At 37.5% G+C, this 21,676-nt stretch overlaps 1 protein-coding gene across 1 annotated transcript; it reads left to right on the forward strand.

Moving 5' to 3' along the window:
• The first annotated feature begins 1,043 nt into the window (after positions 1-1,043).
• pgr (progesterone receptor) lies at positions 1,044-20,373 on the forward strand. Its single transcript, XM_022679761.2, has 9 exons — positions 1,044-1,335; positions 1,602-2,504; positions 4,900-5,009; positions 6,887-7,003; positions 8,816-9,121; positions 10,443-10,587; positions 12,128-12,258; positions 14,132-14,289; positions 16,576-20,373. Exons 2-9 carry the CDS (start codon positions 1,702-1,704, stop codon positions 16,729-16,731), a joined length of 1,926 nt encoding a protein of 641 aa, XP_022535482.2. The 5' UTR covers positions 1,044-1,335; positions 1,602-1,701; the 3' UTR covers positions 16,732-20,373.
• The last annotated feature ends 1,303 nt before the right edge of the window (positions 20,374-21,676 follow it).

Raw genomic sequence — 21,676 nt, forward strand, 5'->3', positions numbered from 1 at the left:
GGGCAAAGCAGGTAAAGGGGTTTGTCCTTGAGTCTCCTGGTTACCGGGCACACAAGCACCAGACCCACACTGTACCAGCTCAGCTCAAACACAGCCCTTGGGTAAACGATGTTTTACTTCTGTGCAGGATATTCTTCTATGTTTTTAACAAATAATTTACATTTTAAAACAGAAAACATTAAACATACTTTCTCAATCAGGTTGTCATATACTGCTTCTGACAGGCTTTAATGTAATACTCAGAACAAATTGTTCATTTATAAATAAATAATTATGTTACACATTCACTTATATAAATATATTTTACACCTACTGCACAAGGCCATTTTTTTTTAGAAATACTAGCAATTGCTATACAGGCCTTCTAATAATTCACAGGAAAATCAGTCAAAAATTTTCCACCACTGAATCCCCCCATCACTGCTGTCTTCCATTTTCCCTTCTACTTAAGGAAGGTTGAGTTGCATTGATGTAAAAGTTGCATAAATTCTAAACTGTCCGTAAAGTTGCATGAATTCTGATCTGTATTCATGACATGCAAATGTATCACCTTTGGTTGGCTAACAGGACTGTGACCCTCCCTGCAGGGCTTTGCAGTGGGCAGTTGTAAACCAAGGTGTGCAAAGCCTTGAATCCTAATTTAGGGGTTAATATAAGTATGGGGGCTTTTCCTGATTCACATGATTTTCTGTCTATTGTCTTTAATTAGCTCATGCAGGAAATGGGGTAGAAAAAGAGTTTGACATGCATCATGCATGTGCAACTTGGCATGTGCACATGATATTTCAAAAAGAGCTAATCTTACAGGTTTTCTAGCAAAATTACACCGTTTTGTTGTTTTAGATCTGTTCTGAAGTTTGAGAGAGCCACCATCTGACGTTTTATTGATTTATTAATTTATTAATGTATTTATTTAGTTAGTTAGTTAGTAGTTAGTTAGTTAGTAGTTAGTTAGTTAGATAGTTAGTTATAAAGTTCTACTCAAAAACCAAGCCTCTAAAGAAGCAAGCTCTAGGCAGCTCTGCAGGAGTTTGAATATCTTATCTGGAGGGGTAGGCCATGAGTGTACAAGCCTTTCACACACACTGCCAGGTGTAGAGAAAAATATGGGATGTCCTAACTTGCAGTCTGTTTGAAAGTCAGAGCTGGCAGCTTCTTCTGCTGAGGAGCATCACTGTATCTGCTGGAAACTGGGATGAAGATTTAGGGAACATCATTAAATATCCTGCTGAACATTTATAAAAAAATAAATAATCAAATAAAACTTGGAAATTCTAAAGGATGTTTTTCTACTAAAATGGCGGGACTAATTTGATTTACAGCACTCCGCGGAAGGTGAGCGATAATTTTGTGGCTGCATATAAATATAGTCAAATATAGGCCGTATTTTATATTTTTATGACTGTGTTATGTGTTTGTCTTACTGGAGTGTAATACTAATGATCAGTTACCAGCTGGTAAAAACACCAACACAGCAAGTTTACGAAGACAGGACGGGTTGATTGAGCAAAACTATTAATTCGAAAATTAGTTCTGCAAATTAAAATATTTTTTTAAAACAATTACCATCGCTTTTTGATCTATTTTTTTTTTCTGGGCAGTTCTTGAGTCTGTTCTGAACTATCTAGAGACTCGGCGCAGCATCTGCACTGCTCTTACACCACAAGGAGGGATATTTTGGGAAGGTTCCTGTTCTTACCGATGCGGGACAGTTTAGACTTCTACCGCCAGGCGAACGCTGCGGGTGCGTCTCCTCCTCTCGCGCTCCGAGCCCGTTTCATCTTTAACCCCGGGATGGAAGCAAAAGCCAGCGACGGGTTTGATCTCGTGGACTCGACGGTGAACATAGAGAGTGATTTGATGGATCAGTACCCTGAGGTGAGCTTCCACGAGACCGCGAGCTCTGTGCGTAATTTTGGACACGGCGGCGCGTCTCTGGCGGAGGATCCCGACAGCGAGTTCGCGTCGGTGGAGAAAGACCTGCTGAAACTGGAGCCCGGAGCCTGGAGCGAGATAGCGGAGAACCTCCTCCACCTGCACCGGGACCCGCAGGATTGCGGCGCGGACGGGTCGGTACCGGTACCAGCGGCACCGGGCATGTGTAAGCTCATCAAAGACGAGCGCGAGCCCGCGCTGATCATGGATCCCGCCCGGTGCGCTGCGAGCTTTGAGCCGGTTGGAGGGGAGTCCGGCACCAGCCTCCTGCTGGACCTAGCCCGGTCCAGCCCCCCGTCTCCCTTCCAGCACCTGAGGAGCGCAGGTGAGGCGCTCGTGCCCGCCGCCAAATCTGTGCTGAACCTGGAGGCGGTGAGCGCGCCCTCCCCGCAGCACATGCTGATGTGTAAGAGCGAGGTGAACAGATGGCACCTGACCCCATCACCCGCCGAGTTCTGGTGCCCGCCGGCCGGACTTACCGAGGAGCCGCAGGGCGCGTACCCGGGCTTGGACGGGACCCACGGCGCGGGGTTCGGACAGCTGTCCGCCGCTTTCGGCGCCTTCGCGAGGTGAGTACTCCTAATCTCCATTTTACTAAATTTAACAACAACAACAACAAAAAAATCTAGCGTCGTTTATTTATTTGTTGTCTCTTTTAAATTAAGAAATGCATACACATACAGCTCTGAAAAAATAGACCACTTAAAAATGATGAGTTTCTTTGATTTTACCAAATTGAAAAAAAAAATTGGAATATAATCAAGAGGAAGATGGATGATCACAAGTCATCAAACCAAACTGAACTGCTTGAATTTTTGCACCAGGAGTAAAGGCATAAAGTTATCCAAAAGCAGTGTGTAAGACTGGTGGAGAAGAACATGCCAAGATGCATGAAAACTGTGATTATAAGCCAGGGTTATTCCACCAAATATTGATTTCTGATTTCTCTTTATGAATATACAATTGTTTTCTTTGCATTATTTGAGGTCTGAAAGCTCTGCCTCTTTTTTATTTCAGCCATTTCTCTTTTTCTGAAAATAAATGCTCAAAATGACTATATTTTTATTTGGAATTTGGGAGAAATGAAGAATAAAACAACAATTTCCATTTTACAGACAAAAACTGTTTATGATCTTTATAAAATTCTATCTAGTCTTCCATCTCTCTTTTTTTTAAGATTACAGAAGCTTTTTGTTTTTAATTCTCCATTAGATCCAAACGGCAAATAAATGATTATATGGATTATTATCATTCATATTCTTTGCTCTTGCACCTCTTGGGCTTCATTTCATAATGTGAATTCTTAAAGTTGAAAATAATTTTCTTAATTTAAAAAGTATATCTTTTTTTATATTTTATTATATTTATAGTAGTTCACAAGTACATTTAATGGAAAATAAAAAGGTGGTAAAATTTTCAAATGTATTAACATTTTTAAAAACTATGCATTTTGGAACAAAGTGAAAAACATTAAACCAAAAAAAATAATTTCTTCAAAAATTGTAACATTTGAACATTTAGCAGTACTTTAATAGGGGTTCTAAAGTCATATCAAAATGCAGAAGCTGACCAGCTTAAAATAAAATAAACCTTAAATGCATTAGCAGCAGTTGTTTTTTTACGTTACTGATTTCTGACCATTACCTATTTTTTTTTATTTCTATTTTTTCTGCATTTAAATTGGGTTATGTTATTTTCCACTACACCTACTTGTTGGTTTTGTTATATAGTTTTTTGCATATTTTATAACCTTACCATTACTTATCATGGTGGTCTTTTGTGTTTGGGCAGTTCAGTTTATGTTGAAGTTTTGTAAGATTCTTTAATGAAAGCCATATTTTCTGACTGATACTGGATACTAATGGAAAAAATGTAATATTTATTATTAGTTATTATTATTAGTTATTAAACTGTTGTGGTGGGAAGTTTGCATGTACTCATTATGGACATTAATGTCAAGGCAAAATCTAGCTTTCAATTTTTTATTTGAAATTGTTCATTTGCTGGGTTAGATTGTGTCATACATCTAAGAAGAGTACAATTAAACAGGCCAATTAAATCAAGGTGCAACAGTTCTATTCCTTCATTTTTTTTTGTCATAAACCAATTGTCAAACTTGTACATACAGTCATATAACAAATATGTTAACTTTCTAGACCTCTTCATGTCCTGTTAGTGATCATGATGGACTACACCTGGTTACTTCTTTGCAAAAAAAAAAAAGGTCATCACCTCAATTTAACTAAGCAATTAAGTAAAGTAAAAGAGTCTCTCATTGGATAATTACTGCATGGTTGATTATCTTTCATCTGGCAACAAATTATTTAACACTAACTGATACTAACTAAACTGGAGTAGCTTCAGCAAAGAAACTAGTCAAACATCCAAACAAATTCTGTATGTAAAGAAAAACAAATAGGACTGCTGTATATAAATTAAATTAATTTCATATTCTCCCGTCAAAAGCATAAAGAACATTTATGCTAATTTCTTAAAATGTATTTTACTTTTCTTGTTTTTTTTTTGTTGTTAAAGAAGTATGTTTCAATGTATTTAGCTCCAGAAAAAAAGAATAAAAAAGATCTTTGTATCCAGATGGGCCAGCGCCAAAAACAATAACTGAACTCTTCCAGATCTACCAAGAAAAGTGGGCAAACATTCAACCAAAATTCTGTTGTATATAAATTACATTTATTTAAGAACCACCCCATTTACATTCATATCTTATATCAAATTTATTTCATTTTTATTAAAAATGTGCTTTTACTCACTATGCACCATAAAAAGAATTCTGAATACAAATTGCAAGTCCAATTTTGCCATATCATTCATTTCCACTATAAGTGCATGCAAAAGCCCATCTCCACCTGTACCCTTTACCATGGACTGAATATAATAACTAATTTTTTGCTTGTTATCATTTATAACTCCTGAATTGTGATATTTAATATGAAATGTTTTCAGTGTACCGCCCCAGAGAATGTGTGTGATCTGCGGAGACGAGGCTTCAGGATGTCATTATGGAGTTCTGACCTGCGGAAGCTGCAAGGTGTTCTTCAAGAGAGCTGTGGAAGGTGAGGAAGCGAGAACATGTAAAAACACTCACAGAACAACAGCAGCATCACCAGACACCACCAGCGACAAGCAGAGAGTGTACAGTCATTTCCCACACAGTGTAAATGAAGACATACCTTTAAATTTACTGCTGAACTTTTGTACTCTGAACTTTACTGTGTTTGGACAAGTAAAGGTGGAGTATTCATCCTCCAGAACCTTGTAGCAACTGTTAAACATGGTGGTGGTCGTATCTTACTCTGGGGCTGTTTTCTGCCAGTGGAACTGATGCATTACATATACTGACATAGCAATTGTCATTGAACAGAAAGTAATATTTTCTCCCATGACTTTTGAAAAGTTAAGGCATTCAGCCCTATGACACTGTACCAACTGTTAAGCCTGGTGGTGGTATTACCTTGCTTTGGGTTGTTTTTTTTGTTTTTTTTTTTTGCCAGAAGGACTGCATTCTGCTAAAAATAAATATGGAGTTATAAAGTAAACAAGTAAAATCATTTTTTTTTGGAATATGATTGGAAAATAATTAATTCTGGGACAATTTAAAAACACATTTCCATACATGAAAAAAATAAGATGCAGATATACTTAAAATTAGTTCAAAGTAAAGGTAAAGCCATGGCAGAACAACATGGTGTGCTGTTTTAGCCTACAATCACACTAGTCAAACCAGTCCTAACTCACTGTTTAATACTAACACACTCAAATTTCAGTTTTACATATTGAGTAATGTTATATTAGCAATTAAATATGTACTAGTATTAATATCATATCTAGTCATATGTTACCATTAAGTTACAGTGAATCTATAATAATATGTTTGGTTGCATATATCTGTATTTACTTTATAACAATTAGTTTTAAGCCCAGATATCTCCACTAATACTAGTCTTTACTTATTAGAGATAAATGGAACTGCAATTTCTACTAGTAGCTTAGGTAATAATGGATATCTGTAACTGTAGTTTTACTATTAAAAATATAATTATAGATAGCTGAGAGAGAAATTGTATGTAATCAATGATGAAACTTGATGAAATGATGTAATCAATGATGAAACTATTGACAAAAAGAGCATTGTTTAAGCCTTTAAACTGGTAACCACAGAAGATAGTATAGCTGGTGTAATTTTAGGCTAAAATGACAAAAATAAAACAACAAAACAGTTTAATTAAAGGCTTGTTTTGCCTATAAAAATTATAAAAATAAAATAAATACAAATTAATATTATTATTAAACATTCAATGAACACTTTTACAAAAATAATTCAGCTAATTTTATCACACAAAACATTTTATTTACTTGTAATTTTTTTTATATAGTATTTTAAACTAAACACTTTTAACCAACACTTATGTTAGCTTTTACATATATGTCCACATGTATTCATCCACAGAAGACCAATGTACATGTTACACTGTACAGTAAATAAACAAATAAAAAGGAAATTTGCACATTTCATGGTTTAATGATGATTTGTAAATATTGTTTAGCAGAGGTCAATCCCTAGGCTATCACATGCCTATAACTCGTGTTCACGATGTTCTCATTTTTGAACTTGTTATTCTCCTTATCTTCCCCAGGCTGATATGGTAGAGCCACAATGTCTGACCATGGCCATGTCACTCTGTCCTCTCGCTCCATTCTCGCTCCACATTCACCCTCTCCTTCTTTTCTTCCTCTCACAGCTCTCTCTCCCTTTCTCTTCTGTCTCACTTCCTCTGCTGATGTCTAATAGCTATTCAAACTGGTATTGATTATTGCACGAGGTGTTCATTATAATGATGCTCGGAGGAAGGAGCTTACTCAGAGGCTTTGTCGCACTGAGAGTAAAAATGAGGCTATTATTGTGGCTAACAGTGCTTTTCCCTTTGTGTAGGACATCACAAGTACCTGTGTGCTGGGAGAAACGACTGCATCGTGGATAAAATCAGGAGGAAAAACTGCCCGGCTTGTCGGCTCAGGAAATGCTACCAGGCAGGGATGATGCTGGGAGGTACTGTTTATAAATACAGTATAACTAAAGGTGTCAAGTGTATTAATTACATTCATTACTCAGGTAGAAGTATAGGTACTAGGGTTTAAAATACTTTTGTAGCAGTTGAAAATGTAAAAGTCACTATATGGAACCATATAGTGCACTATAGTGCAATACACCCACCTCCCCTTCACAAAACACATTTTTCTGAAAGCCATAAAGACTATAATGTTGTATTAAAATGTTAATGTTGAAATATAGGACGGGGGGGTGCTGAGTGGTCCAGTGATCTAAAGCACTGCCACTGTGAGCGGGAGGTCGCAGGTTCGAATCCCCATTCATGCAGCTTTGCCATCAAGCGGTAGGCGCTCAGAGGGAGCAAAATTGGCCCTGCACCCTCCGGGTGGGTAGATGGCGCTCTTTCCCACATCACTCCTAGAGTGATGTCCACAGCACAGGGCGTCTGTGAGCTGATGTATCAGAACCGAGTCGCTGCGCTGTCCTCCAAGAGCGCTGTAATGCTACTCGGCAATGCTGCATCAGCAGCAGCTCGAAAAGAAGCGGTGGCTGACTTCACATGTATCGGAGGAGGCATGTGTTAGTCTTCTCCCTCCTGGTGCATTGGGGCATCACAGTGATAGCGGGAGACCTAATGAGTGGGTTGGGTAATTGGCCGTGTAAATTGCGGAGAAAATGGAAAAAAAAAATATTGAAAAAAAAGAAATATGGGACAGGGATTCACTAGGCTCCCTGTTTCAGCTGCATATATGCCCATTAAAATGAATTACAGTTAAAATAGTAAACTTAAACCTTACTTAAGTTAAACCTTAGTTGGGACATTTTGAGAGCTCTAGTTCTCTTAAGTCTCTTGATTCTGCACGAATCATCTTCATACTAGGCTATACAGCAGGGGCGTCGCCTGGCCTGGGCTTCCGGGGCTTTAGCCCTGAATAATTTTCCCGTAGCCCCGAATCGTTTTGCTCGGCTCAGCTGTATTATTAAACACACAGGCCACATGACCGCTTTGTTAATGTGAATTGTGAATCTCTTAACGCTAATCTCGGAGCCAGTTCAAGAATAAAGCTCTGCCTTTCAGGATTAACAGCCAATCAGCTTGGTGGTTTTGCAGATATAGGGGAAGCGCACACCAAGTTGGCCGGCCAAGTTTTAAAATCTGGACCTTGGATCCCAATTCTAGTCTGGGATTTTGTTCTTGCTAGGAGTTAAGAAAGCAGTTAATATATAATTTATTGGCAACTTAGAATCACACCTACAAAGAATTACAAAGTCCAGAACTGGATACTGGACTCAGTCCAGATTTAAGGATCACTGTTTTAGTAAGGTCTAACCTACTTAACCTAAATAGGGTAAGTACAGTTAAAACTTAACGGTTTCCTCAAACCTTTAAAGTTCATTAACTTCAAGTTCACTCAACACATCAGGTTTTGTAATGTAGGCAGCCAGCACTCGGACTCTGGCTGCTGATGCTGTAGCAGACTGACATTTACAAGCACAATTAACTAGTTCTCATTGTTTGAGAGATCAAACTTTTTCAAAAACAAGAAATGGGATCTGTTCAAAAGAAGAACTGGAGTATAAAAAAAAAAACATGACCATTATCTTTGACCATCAGTCCGTAGGCTTGGTGGATAAATTACAATGCAGGGATCTGCTTGTACTTTTCCAGCTGTTATTCAACCAGATAGATTTATATGCAGCCGTTGGTCATGTTGTTCTTGTTTATAAGTAAGCATTATAAAAAAAAGCTTGATTTAACATGATTCACCATTTATTAGCGGCCCTTACATAGACGTTTTTTGTTTTTTGTAGGACGTAAACTGAAGCGGTTTGGAGTTTTAAAGGCCATGGGTCTCAACCCGTCACTGATGTTCCAGAACCCTCTGACCCTGCCGGTCGAGCCCCGCGCCTTGTCCACCCTCTCCTGTATGCCCGCCATCCGAGAACTGCAGTTGACTCCACAGATCATCAGCATACTGGAGAGCATCGAGCCAGAGGTGGTCTACTCAGGTTACGACAACTCCCAGCCAGACATGCCACACTTACTGCTCAACAGCCTGAACAGACTGTGCGAACGCCAGCTTCTGTGGATCGTCAGGTGGTCCAAGTCTTTGCCAGGTATAAGAGATATTTGTACCAATCAAAAATAATTACAGTAGTTTACTAATTTAGTTGTGTCTGATTAGATGTTTCGGATTGTGTCTTGGGTGTTACTTTAGTAATTGGTAACACAAGAAAAGCTCTGGTGGAGCTCGTGACTTTTGAAGTTTGAAGTTTGTTGTGGAACACTATACATTATTACATCCATTGTGGAACACTATACATCCAGATAAACATTCTACACATTCTGATCTGGATGATTAAATTAAAAGCAGACAAATTTCTATCAAACAGAACCAACCAGAACATTTTTATTAAATAATTAACCCTTTCAGACCAGACCATGTCTCTCTAATATTCTACTATAACGTCGCTCTCCAATGAAAAACACTTATCTCAATTTTTGTCGTTTTTTAGTTTGAACAGACAAACTGTCCTCTACACTGTGCCAAAATTTCTTGATGAACGGACCAATAGAAACTCTTCAAAATGACCTGAAATAAACTCCTTGTACATTGACTTTTATTGAAACTGAAGTTTTTTTCCTCTCTTCTGTAAAGCTGCTGTTTTGGAGAAACGTGTTTTTCATTGGACAGTGACAATAACATTTCTACATCAAATAAATCCAATTAATTAAAATATTATATATTTATATTATTTATATTATTATATTTTTTATTTCCATTCCATTAGAAGCCTGTGTGTAATATTTTACATTTCATATTGAACTTTTTATTTCATAAACCATCCCTAAATAGTAAAAAGGATGATTAAAAAGTGTTCTAAATCACAATAAATTAAACAAGTAAAAATGAACTGTTACTTTGCCTCAGTTCATGGTCTATTCTGAAGGACAACAGCTCTCAAATAGTGTTGTGTGCAAAAAACAATTAAGAATAAAAAAAAGTACAGGGGTCTGAATCAGGGTCTGAAAGGATTAAGTGGTTAATATTGCTTACAGTATTATTATTATTATTATTATTATTATTATTATTATTACATGCAGATGTCATTCCCAACCCTAAGTCTTATGTACCTCTGCCTTACACACTGACCTAATTATTCAGGTAATCACAGTGCCACAATGCCAAAAGTCTTGGGATGGCACTGATATCATGTCATTTTCATCTGGAACCTACTAGCCATTACCTATAAGGTCTCGCTCCAACTCATATAGCACATAAACACATGCAGTAATTCACCTCACCATGCAATGAACATGCTGGTGTCTTCAGTGTTCATCCTCATCCACAAGATAACACCTCACAACTTACACTTACTGTAACATCATGGGTTCAGATCTGGGAGTGAGTCAGTCATAAATTTTCTCTTTTAAAAGGTTTTCGGAATCTGCACATCAGCGACCAGATGACACTAATCCAGTACTCCTGGATGAATCTGATGGTGTTTTCTTTGGGGTGGAGAACCTTCCAGAACGTCACAGGCGATTATATGTACTTCGCACCGGACCTCATCCTCAGCCAGTAAGTCCAATCGGGGATGTTCTTCACTTTAAAAACTGGGAATTAAAGTAAACGTCTACACCCACTTTCAAGAGTTTGTTTTTGTGACGTACATCTCTGGAAAAAAATAAGAGACCACTTAAAAATAATGAGTTTCTTTGTTGTTACCAAATTAATAAACCTCTGGAATATAATCAAGCTGAACTACTTGAATTTTTGCAACAGGAGTGGCATAAAGTTACCCAAAAGCAGTGTGTAAGACTGCAATATTTTATTTGAAATTTGGGAGAAGTGTTGTTCGTAGTTTATAGAATAAAACAACAACAATGTTCTTTTTACATAAACATATACCTGTAAATAGCAAAATCAGAGAAACTAATTTAGAAACTGAAGTGCTCTCTGTTTTTTCCAGAGCTGTACTAGCTACTGCTGTGGACACTAATTATAAGTAGCTAAGTAGCTAGCCATGCTAAACCAACATCCTATTTAACCATACAGTTATTTACAGAATAGCTAACCAGTTTGCACACACAGCACACATTCTATGGAGGGAAACTAACCCTAGAACATTCTGACCAAGAAAAAAAAAACTGATACGTCTACTTTACAGCTTTTTTAAAAGCAGACGTATGGATGTTTGGGTGGATGTTTTAAATTCAGCTGCTTCAACCACAGACGCAGCTCCTTTTCTTTGGAAGGTGGTGGATGTGAGTTATATAGGGCTCATCAACACTCCCATTTTTGTGCTGTGTGTGAAAGCCTGTTACCTACAGTATTAGATATGAATTGAAATGACCAGAAATTCTAACACAAAAAAAATGCAGAAACAAACTATTGAAGTTGGGCATGGTAAAATAGGGTTTATTATTTTTTTATTATACTTTATCATACTTTATACAATTACAGGTAATGGAAATATGACACTGTTCAATTGATAAATCAATATGTTTGGACATAATCTGTCATGGCATGTTTATAGCATGGTTATGTCAGCATTATGTAGCAGAGTAAGCTGTATGCGAATGCCTTGATCCTTACTCCCTACTCACTCAGTAGCACTTGTGTACTTGTATTTAGTGAGAGACTATTTATTAAAAAGTAGTGATAGAAACACAATTGCATTTGGACACGTCTTTATATGGTAACTAAATGTGTGATTGGCTTTAAGCTGTCTTTAAAGTCTTTAAAGCTCTTTTTTCTGAATTAAAGTTATTAAAGCACTGAGCTGATGGAATAATCTTTGATCATCATTTATGCTAGTTAAAAAATAAGTCTGCTATTAACAAACTATGTGAGAAAATCTGTGAAAATCCCTGCATCCTGGTTATCTGAGCAAAATTCATTGTCTCCAGTTTGTTCCACTGTCTGCTGCTAACGAGACCTACAATGCATTCTGTTCCAAAATCAGGTTCAAATTCCATTTTATGATTCGGACACTTTTAGAGAAAAATGCCTGTTGTGCTCAACAGTGCCCTGTTACACTCATGTTAGCATTAGCACATTCCCTATTAACATCCTAGAACCCTGTTTAGTGTTGACTTGTTCTTTTTTGATCTATTAGAGAGCGGATGAGGAGGTCGCCAATCTACGACCTGTGCCTGGCCATGCAGATTATTCCGCAGGAGTTTGCGAGTCTGCAGGTTTCTCGAGAGGAGTTCCTGTGCATGAAGGCACTCGTGCTGCTCAACACCGGTAACATAACATCATCCTATTTTAATTATGCTTCCATCTGTAGCCCTTTAACCATATAAACTAACAGCTAATGACATTATGCTGACCTCTGGGACTAACCTGCTCTCTGTCAAATAACAGCCAACTACATCATTTCCAACCTGCTGGAAGGCTGTGGGTGAACAACTGTATTGTGGGTTGGGAGCAGGGTGTCTTCAGCAGCTGTTATTAAGTGCCAAATTTGTCTTTACTTAAAATGCACAACCAAAAAAAACATTTTAAAGAGATGAGAGTGAACAGGAGTGTCTAACCTTATTATTTTATGAAACTAGTACATTGAATATATAATTTATCAGACATAAACTTTAAATTACATTAAATTCTATCCTAATCCTAATTCTATCCTAATATTGGGATAGAGGAGAAAAGAACGAGGTTCCTGAAGGTAGAAAGAGAGAGAGACACTCCTGCTCTGGTAGCTTCAGTTGAGAAGACAAGCGTCACATGGAGGAAGAAAAGTAAGACCAAAAAAAAAAAAAAACTCATGGGCTGATTTCTACCATTACTCTGTAATTCTATCAGTATGCTAATTAATTTACCTTTAAGGCAATGAGCAGATGCTCTTATTCAGAGCAACTTACAAAAGTGCTCAGTCATTCATGCAGAATATTCAAAGCTAGTACCAATAGACACCACAGAATTTAAAATAACTCTGAGCTGTAATATCACCAGCAATGAGCCACACAGTAATCTTGTTATTTAATAATATAATTCCTAGAATCTGAATATAGAGAAATTTTGCAAAACCTGAGGAGAAATATGAGGACATATCAGAGTAACTGCAATATAACTAGATTTCAGCATTTTATAAAATGTAATTAGGGAGATAGGTTGTTTGGTGGGTAGGTAGGTAGGTAGGTTAGGTAGGTAGGTAGGTAAGAAGATAGATAGATAGATAGATAGATAGATAGATAGATAGATAGATAGATAGATAGATAGATAGATAGATAGATAGATAGATAGATAGATAGATAGATAGATAGATAGATAGATAGATAGATAGATAGTCAAGTATTGAGATATAAATATAGATGAGTACTGGGTTGGTTGGTAGGCAGATAGGCTTGTTGGTAGTTAGTTGGTAGGTGGGCATATAGGTAGGTATGTAGGTTGGCTGATAGGTTGGTAGGTGGGTAAGTAGGTATGTTGGTTGTTTGGTTGCAAGGTAGGTAGGAAGGATGTTAATTTAGGTAGATAGGTTGTTAAGTAGTTTGGTTGGTAAGCGGGTGGATTTGTAGGTGGGTAGGTTGTGTGGCAGGCAGGGAGAACTTTTAGTTGATTGGTTGGTAGAAAGGTAGGTTAGTTGGTTGGTGGCTATGTATATAGGTAGGTAGTTTAGCTGGTAGGTAAGTAGGTAGGTTGATTGGTAGGTATGTATGTTAGCTTGGTTAATTGGTAGGTAGGAAGGTTGTTAGCTAGGTAGGTTGTTTGGTACAAAGGGAGGAAGATAGGTAGGTATGTTAGCTTGGTTAATTGGTGGGTAGTTTGGTTGATAGGTGGGTGGTAGATAGGGATGTAGTTTGGTGATGAGGAAGTTAGTTTGGTATGTTGGTATTAACATTTTGAAGGGTTCACAAACACCACCATAAATGACACAAAACCTTTGGACTTTTTTTAACAAAAAATAAATAAATATTCGTTACAGTGTGCTTTATTTGGACTTCTGCATTCATGACGGCACCTAAAATAAAATAAAAAAACAAATATAAAAATTAGCCATTGTATGTTTTTTTTTGGTTAGAAGGGCCCAATTAGTAAACTATGTTCTTAATGATTGGTTCCTCCTTTATTGGGTAATAATTAAAGCATATTTTCTTGTTTTATCTGTGGTCAGTGCCGTTGGAGGGCTTGAAGAGTCAGGGCCAGTTTGACGAGATGAGACAGAGCTACATCCGAGAACTCACCAAGGTCATCCAGATAAAGGAGAAAGGAGTGGTGGGGAGCTCTCAGAGATTCTACCATCTCACCAAGCTCATGGACTCCATGCACGAGGTACGCAGCAGCATGCCATGCGGGGGAACCGTGAATGAGCTGTACAATTACGGGAAAGGGATCAGTGCGAGTTCACTCAGTAACTCTGTGTTCTTTTAAAGTAGCTATTAGAGCATTCGGTGGACAGACTCGTCACTGATGTGGAGGAAAGTTAACCCTTACACTGAGTGTAGCTGGATTAGCTGAGGCTGGTCTGGTGTATTTTAATGGTCTAGCTGAGATCAGACTGGTTTATATAATTTGCAATGCTGTAAAAACATCTAATCATGGATGAGTGTGAGGCAGGTGTGATCATTTTAGGCCTGCATTTTCAACAGTTATAGGTGATGAGAATATTACCCTGAGGAAAACTTCAGTTCGAGACAAACTTCTGCTGGTATCTGGTTTCAGATAGGCCTGGCTGGTCTTTGATGGTTAAATTGTGCCCTAAACTGGTAAGCTTGCTGGTTAACCAGATCTTGACCAGAATAGTCTATACTGCCTTTGATTTTGGTCAAGCTTGATCAAGCTCGGTCTTGCTGGTCAAGCTTATCAATCAGTTTGGTCAAAGGTGATCAACCACCACAATCAGCATCACCTAGATGTTCAGCATGGTCTTATTGGTCTACCTGGTTTGTCTTGCAAGTCATGTTGGTCAACCAGTGTCAATCATCTTGGTTTTGTTGGTTGACCAAGTTGGTCACTACTGGTGATATCACATCAGCATCACCAAGATGATCAGCATGGTCTTATTGGTCCACCTGGTTGGTTGGTCAACAAGTGTTTTCTTACTGGTCAATAAGCTACTATAGGTGCTGCCGGTCATGCTAGTCAACCAGTGGTCGGGCTCCTAATACTGGCCGAGCATCTTGGTTTTTGCTGAGCAACCAAGTAGGTATTACTGATCATGCTGGTCAACCCTGTTAGTCATGGTGATCAAACAGAGTAATCAATCTTGGTCAGGTTGATCTGCTAAACCATCAACAACAGATTAAACCATACACTGGTCAAGAGCTAAGCTGGTAAATCAGTTTAACCAGATTGAGCTGGTCAGGCTTTTTTCTAGTTGTTAGCATTAGTTGTAAGCTACAATATAAAAAATTGACTTAAAGACTAAAGAGGTGAACTTCCAGGTGGAGGTGGACACTCTTCCAAGTGGAGATTCTTCTAAAACAAACACTACCATACACTATATTGCCAAAAGTACTCGCTCACCCATTCAAATAAATCAACTCAGGTTCTAATCCCTTTTATGGCCACAAGTACTGTATATAAAACCAAGCAACTAGGTATGCAGACTGCTTCTATGAAGGAATGGGTCACTCTCAGAAGTGTAAATTCCAGCACAGTACAGTGATAGGATCCCAACTGTCAGTGAAATAACAAAGCAAATGGAAATGAAAGCAACTCACTCGGTCAATGTAAAATAACAGAGCATGGTCAGCAGATGCTGAGTCTCCAACTTTCTGCAGTCAATCACTACAGACCTCCACACTTCATATGGCCTTCAGATTGGCTCAAGAACAGTAGAGATAGAGAGCTTCATTGAATGGGTTTCCATGGCTCAGCAGCTCCATCCAAGCCTCACATCAACAAGCACCATGCAGACGAGCAAATACTTTTGGCAATATAGTGTTTATCATACACATGTAAATGTTTGTGGACACCCACAATAGAATAGAGCTCTCTTGAGCAGATGAATTGGTACCATGCCTAATACTAAGCTTGGGCTAAAGGGGTGTAAAGCCCCCAGCATTATGTTGTGGAACAGTGGAACTGTGTTCTCTGGAATTATAGAGCTCCGTCCAATACTTGATGTGGTGGTGGTCATCATCCAATATTCTGACCTCACTGATGCTCTCATTGCTAAATGCATTTAGATTCTCAAGAGCAATGCTCCAAAAATTCAGTAGGAAGTTTTCTCTGGACAGTAGAGACAGTTACTCCAACAAAAGTAGGATAAAATCTTTTAATACTCTTGATTTCAGAAGAAAAAATAAATAAACAGGGGTTTATTTAAGACTGTTGACGTTTAAATATAAATATTATTTTAAGAATTAGGGCACATTTATATGCACATTAATATTCATACCGGTTTATCTGTTAACCTTTTTAAGTGTCTGTCACTTTAGTCTGTTTTATTATTTATTTCTCTGTTGCATTTCTCTTTTCCTTAAGTGGAATCAGGCCTTAAAGTCCTTGACCCATTTACAGAATGTGAAAATGTGCAAGTTTAGCCCTGAATCAGGTATAAAAGGTGATAAGGTGATAAAAGCTGACTCTGCGTCACTGTTTCTCTCTGGGCAGATAGTGAAGAAGGTCAACCTCTACTGCCTGAGCACCTTCATCCAGGCGGACGCCATGAAGGTGGAGTTTCCCGAGATGATGACCGAGGTCATCGCGTCGCAGCTACCGAAGGTGCTGGCCGGGATGGTCAGGCCCCTCCTCTTTCATAACAAGTGATGTTGTGATGGTCTGGAGAGAATTAGGGAATATGGTGCAGCATTCTGAAAACGCTTAATGTGGGAAAAATAAAGGTTTATATGGTTAAACAGTGACCTCTGATTAACATATTTTACTTGATGGCCATGAAGATTGTCCAAAATTCAAAGGCAAAGACAAAGCAAGCATTTTTTTTTTTTGGTTATTTGTTATGTTTTAAACAACTTGTTTGTTTAATGCAGTGTAAGCACACTTCTCTGCACATTTTAGTGGTTTCCCTGTATTAACAAGCCACCTGACACTGTGTAGGAGTAGCTTAATAACTCGCTAATTTACCTTGGAAGTCAGATGATGGAGCTGGGAATGATGCCACACTTAAATTGATGGCATTGCAAAACATTCCAAAAATGGGTACTTTAAAATAAGGCTCCTTTATAAAGGGATTATAAATAAGTAATAATAGTGAGCTAAGAGTTTATTAATGGTTATAAATTAAGTTGTAAACACTTTAAAAACATTTATAAGCACTTACAACACATAAACAGAAATAACAACAGTGACAGTGACTTTTTAAACATATGTAATAAAATAATATAGTAAATCAGTTTAATATGTTAGTATAGTTAAATGAATACGGTTATTAACAGAAATGTTAATGCTGACTAATTGAAAAGACAAAGCAAGATCTTGTAAGATATGAGGTATAATAGAATATGAATGATATTCATATGTTTTAACTGCTTATTAATGTTTTATAACCTAATTAATAACATTAACAACTTTAAACATTATTTGTACACCCTTTATAAAGGAACCTTATTTAAAAGTGGTACCCAAAAATGTATTCTATTTCAAAAACATAGTTAAAGTAAAGACTTTAGATTTTCCCAAAACCGGTTTAACAATCATTTACCAGTGTTTTATGGTGAATCCAGTTAAAATATGTCCCACTTTTAATGTCCATTGTAACATTGTCTCACATTAGCTTTGTCAGCATTGTCTCAGGTCTGCATTGTTAAAGGCACATTAGGCAACTCTTAGTTGGTTTTCTTATGAGGCTCCCCCTACAGGCTGGGAGTAATTGCTCACTGTCATGTTGCTCTGTCATGTTGGGTTTTCCCACTACTGATTATTTTTTTTAGCGCAACAGGTCAGTAAATGCTACTCTAGTAATTCTGATTTATGTAGCTCATACAATGAACTATTTAGTAAAGCAAATACGCATACCTGGACTGAACAAATCTGCGTTTGTGCGTCCACAACTCAATCATCGCTCCTCAGTTTAAACCGTGATGGCAGGAATGTGTGGGTGGGAACACAAGGCTCAGCAGACGAATCACAGCTGCTGCTGTCTGTGTCACATGATAAAGTATAAAATGGCCTTAAGGCTTTGTCCACATTTATGTGAACATCAACACAGAGAGCAGAAACACTGGGGTACTAAACATACTAAAACAACAATCTTGGACTTCAGCCAGTGCCCAGACCTAATCAGACACTCAATAAACAAGTTTCCTTCTATTTATCCCTGTCCTTTACAGAAAACACCAGTGGCACCTGAACTACCAGCACTAAATACTGTATATCTCACTCTTTTACTAATTATAAACACTGTGTACCACCCGATGGATTCACCTGGTTAATATGCAAACATAATTGGTCACACAAATGCAGAGTAATGGTGACGTTCACAGGTCACTGTTCTAGTACATTTTGCCATGCTTTAATAGGATGAGTATATCATGTAAAAAAGTTGACATTTTAGTGTATTAAATGTGTATGTTTTTTTTAAATAGCAGTAGACAATCATTTAGCATGAGAGACAGAGGCTGCATCCCAATTGCTCATTACACATTATTACTATACATTTTACTACAATATAAGTTCTCTGTGTGTGAGTAGCTCTTCCTAGGCCTGTTACATTTTATAGACCTTTTTTTGGTCTGTAAATCATTTTTGCTAACTTTAGTATTGTTGATTTGCATGTTTGCTTATATAAATATGCTGAGAAACATCTGACTGGCATTTTATTAGCATTTTTCCACAGTTTTCCAAGTTTTTCTGACTGCTGTTGTGATGTTTATCATGTTTTATACAGACATAACTTATAGTTTTAATTGTTTTTCCCTGCCTATCAATCTTCTCAGACTACAATACCCAGCAGTCAATGCAAATGTAAATGATAGTTGAGGTAAAAAAAATATGAACAATTTTTTATTATTATTATTATTATTATTATTATTATTAAATAAAGGATTCATGCTCTTTGAAAAAGTAATGATTATGCTGTTATATTCTCATTATATACTTGGAAGAGTATACAGTATTATCCCCGCAAATCAAGGGGGCCTAGCTCCTCCCTTCCTGTTTTACATTGCATTCTGGGATAATATTGTTTACCATAGCCCCACTGAAACCAATATCCAAACAATATTTCTATTTAAAGTATATATTTAGATTTTTAAAGTATACACAATGTTATAACTTCAAACTTGTATCTATACTACATAGTATATACCATAAAACGCTTTAGTATTAGTAGTTAGTAAAGTATTGGGATATACACAGAGTTCATTTCTACTACTGTGAATTGGTTTTTAGTGTTTTTAATTCATCGTCTCAGTACATTAAGCCATATATATAATATATATATATATATATATATATATTTTTACAGCTTAATGGAAATATCAGTCTTTTGCTTGATTTGTTTTGGCGTGAAAAAAAATTCTGTGTTCTAATTGCTTACTATACACTATACACTAAAAGGTATATTAGGTATATAAGTAAAACTAGTTAGTGTTAGCAATTAGTACACAATTGGGACACATCCAGAGTCTATTACTGTTACTAATGTGAATGTAACTTTGTAATGTGAATATACTGATTTTTTTCTTGTTCCCTGTTTTAGTACTTTAGACTAGGATAGGCCTTTTCCACATTAAGCTTTTCAGAATGAGAACCATACAACTTATAAGCACGGTGTGACAGGGTGATAGATGATTAATTTTTTTTTTTTTCTCTGTTTGAACTTGGCTTAAATGCTGCAGTGAATTTTTACAGTGGTATAAGATGAATTATTGCATTATTGCTATATTGTTATATTGCTTATGCTTTTATTTCATCATTTTTATTCGAATGATTAAATGTTGTGTGGTAAATTTGGGATCAGTTTCGGGAGATGTTCGCGCGAGTGTCGTTGTGGGTGAGAAAGCACATGTTGCACATGCTGGAGTGGCGTGTACGGCGTTCTGCATTGTGTCCAGCAGATCTACGATCTCTCCACAGTGATGGACTGCAGGAACATCATGTAGATGACCCTCATCCTCGCTCTGTTACTGCTAATTTCAGGATGTGGGCTGGTTTCCAGTTACATTACTCAGCGTTTCTTTATAACAGCAGCAGGAGCTTCGCGCATATGTTCCTGAGTACGGACCACAGAGAAATACAGCCTGGATACAGGTCCTGATGTGGACGATAAGTAGCCCTGAGGGAGGGACTGCGGTTTTATGCTATTCTGTAACATTCCAGTGCATCTCCTCCTCTGAATGTACAACAATATTACTATTATATAACTTGGTTGTACTTTAATTGAACTGTAATCAATGTACTTCAAATGTGTCAAATATTTCAGTAATAAAATGCATTGATTGTGTACAGTGACCTGGGTTTAAAATGTGCGTTTTGTTTAGTTGTAGATGTAAAAGTGATAATGTATCTTTGCTGTCCAATGAAAAACAAGTATCTCCATTTTTTATTTTTAGTTTACTACACAATTTGGAAACAAAAATGTCCCTTAAACTGTGCCAACATTTCTTGATGAATGGACCAATGAAACATATTTATGAAAAATTATGACTTAAAGTTACTTTTATTCAACCCGCAAGAGGCATCATTGTGAAAAAAAAACAAACAAACAAACAAACAAAAAAACATATTTCTCAGCTTTTAATTACATTTGAACAAAAATTGTGAGGCCCAAGATGATTCATACCCTTTGTAAACTGTCCCAGTCTATTTAGTCTAAATCCAAAGTTCCATACCATTCCAAATAGCCCAAGCTGATGCATTTGGAACAACTCAAATACAGCAGCTCTCTGCAGTTGGTTTGTGGAAAGTCATGACTAAGACAAAGAAGCTCACTGAGGACCTGCAGCTGCCCATTGTGGCTGCTCATAAGTCAGGACAGGGCTATAAGGCCATATCTACATGTTTTTTAAGTTCTAGTGGCTACAGTGCAAAGTATTACTAAAAATTACAAGACAAAATCTCACAAGACGTGGCCAGAAGACAAAAGTGACACTTGTGCTGGTCAAGACAAGAATGCATGGCCATCCTAGTGAATCATGGCTCTGCTGATGGCAATATCTGTAGTCAGACAGTCCAACGGACACTGCACACTTCTGGGTTCCATGGACGCCGGCCAAGGAGGACACCACTTTTCCAGAAAAGGCACACAAACTCCAGCTCAGCTTTTTTAAATACTCATCTGAACAAAGAAGAATACTTCTGCTCTTCTGTTTCATGGTGAGACATAAATGGACCTAAGTGGTTCAGTTGGCTCATAGACAATTCTGCCGTGATTTGGGCAGCCGTGGTTTTATGTTTTTTGGATACAATCCAGGTTAGCTCCCGAACATCCCTTTCAGACAGCTTCCTCTTACAGCGTCCACAGTTAATCCTGTTGGATGTGGTTTGTCCTTCTTGGTGGTACGCTGACATTACCCTGAATACTGTGGCTCTTCATTAATCACAAAGACTTGCTGTCTTGGTCACAGATGACAATTTGTCCCCTTTTGAACTCTGGTATGTCACTCATAATGTTGTGTGCATTGCAATATTTTGAGTAAAACTGTGCTCTTACCCTGCTAATTGAACCTTCACACTCTGCTCTTACTGGTGCAATGTGCAATTAATGAAGATTGGCCACCAGGCTGGTGCAATTTAGCCATGAAACCTTCCACAC

Source organism: Astyanax mexicanus, chromosome 9 (genome assembly GCF_023375975.1).
Source record: "Astyanax mexicanus isolate ESR-SI-001 chromosome 9, AstMex3_surface, whole genome shotgun sequence".
Lineage (NCBI taxonomy): Eukaryota > Metazoa > Chordata > Actinopteri > Characiformes > Acestrorhamphidae > Astyanax > Astyanax mexicanus.

Bases quoted from the DNA above. Each gene is read 5' to 3' on its own strand.
- pgr (XM_022679761.2), top strand. From the start codon at position 1,702: ATGCGGGACAGTTTAGACTTCTACCGCCAGGCGAACGCTGCGGGTGCG. The intron at 7,004-8,815 runs GTACTGTTTATA...TGTTTTTTGTAG, and splicing joins GGCAGGGATGATGCTGGGAG to GACGTAAACTGAAGCGGTTT. The intron at 14,290-16,575 runs GTACGCAGCAGC...CTCTCTGGGCAG, and splicing joins TCATGGACTCCATGCACGAG to ATAGTGAAGAAGGTCAACCT.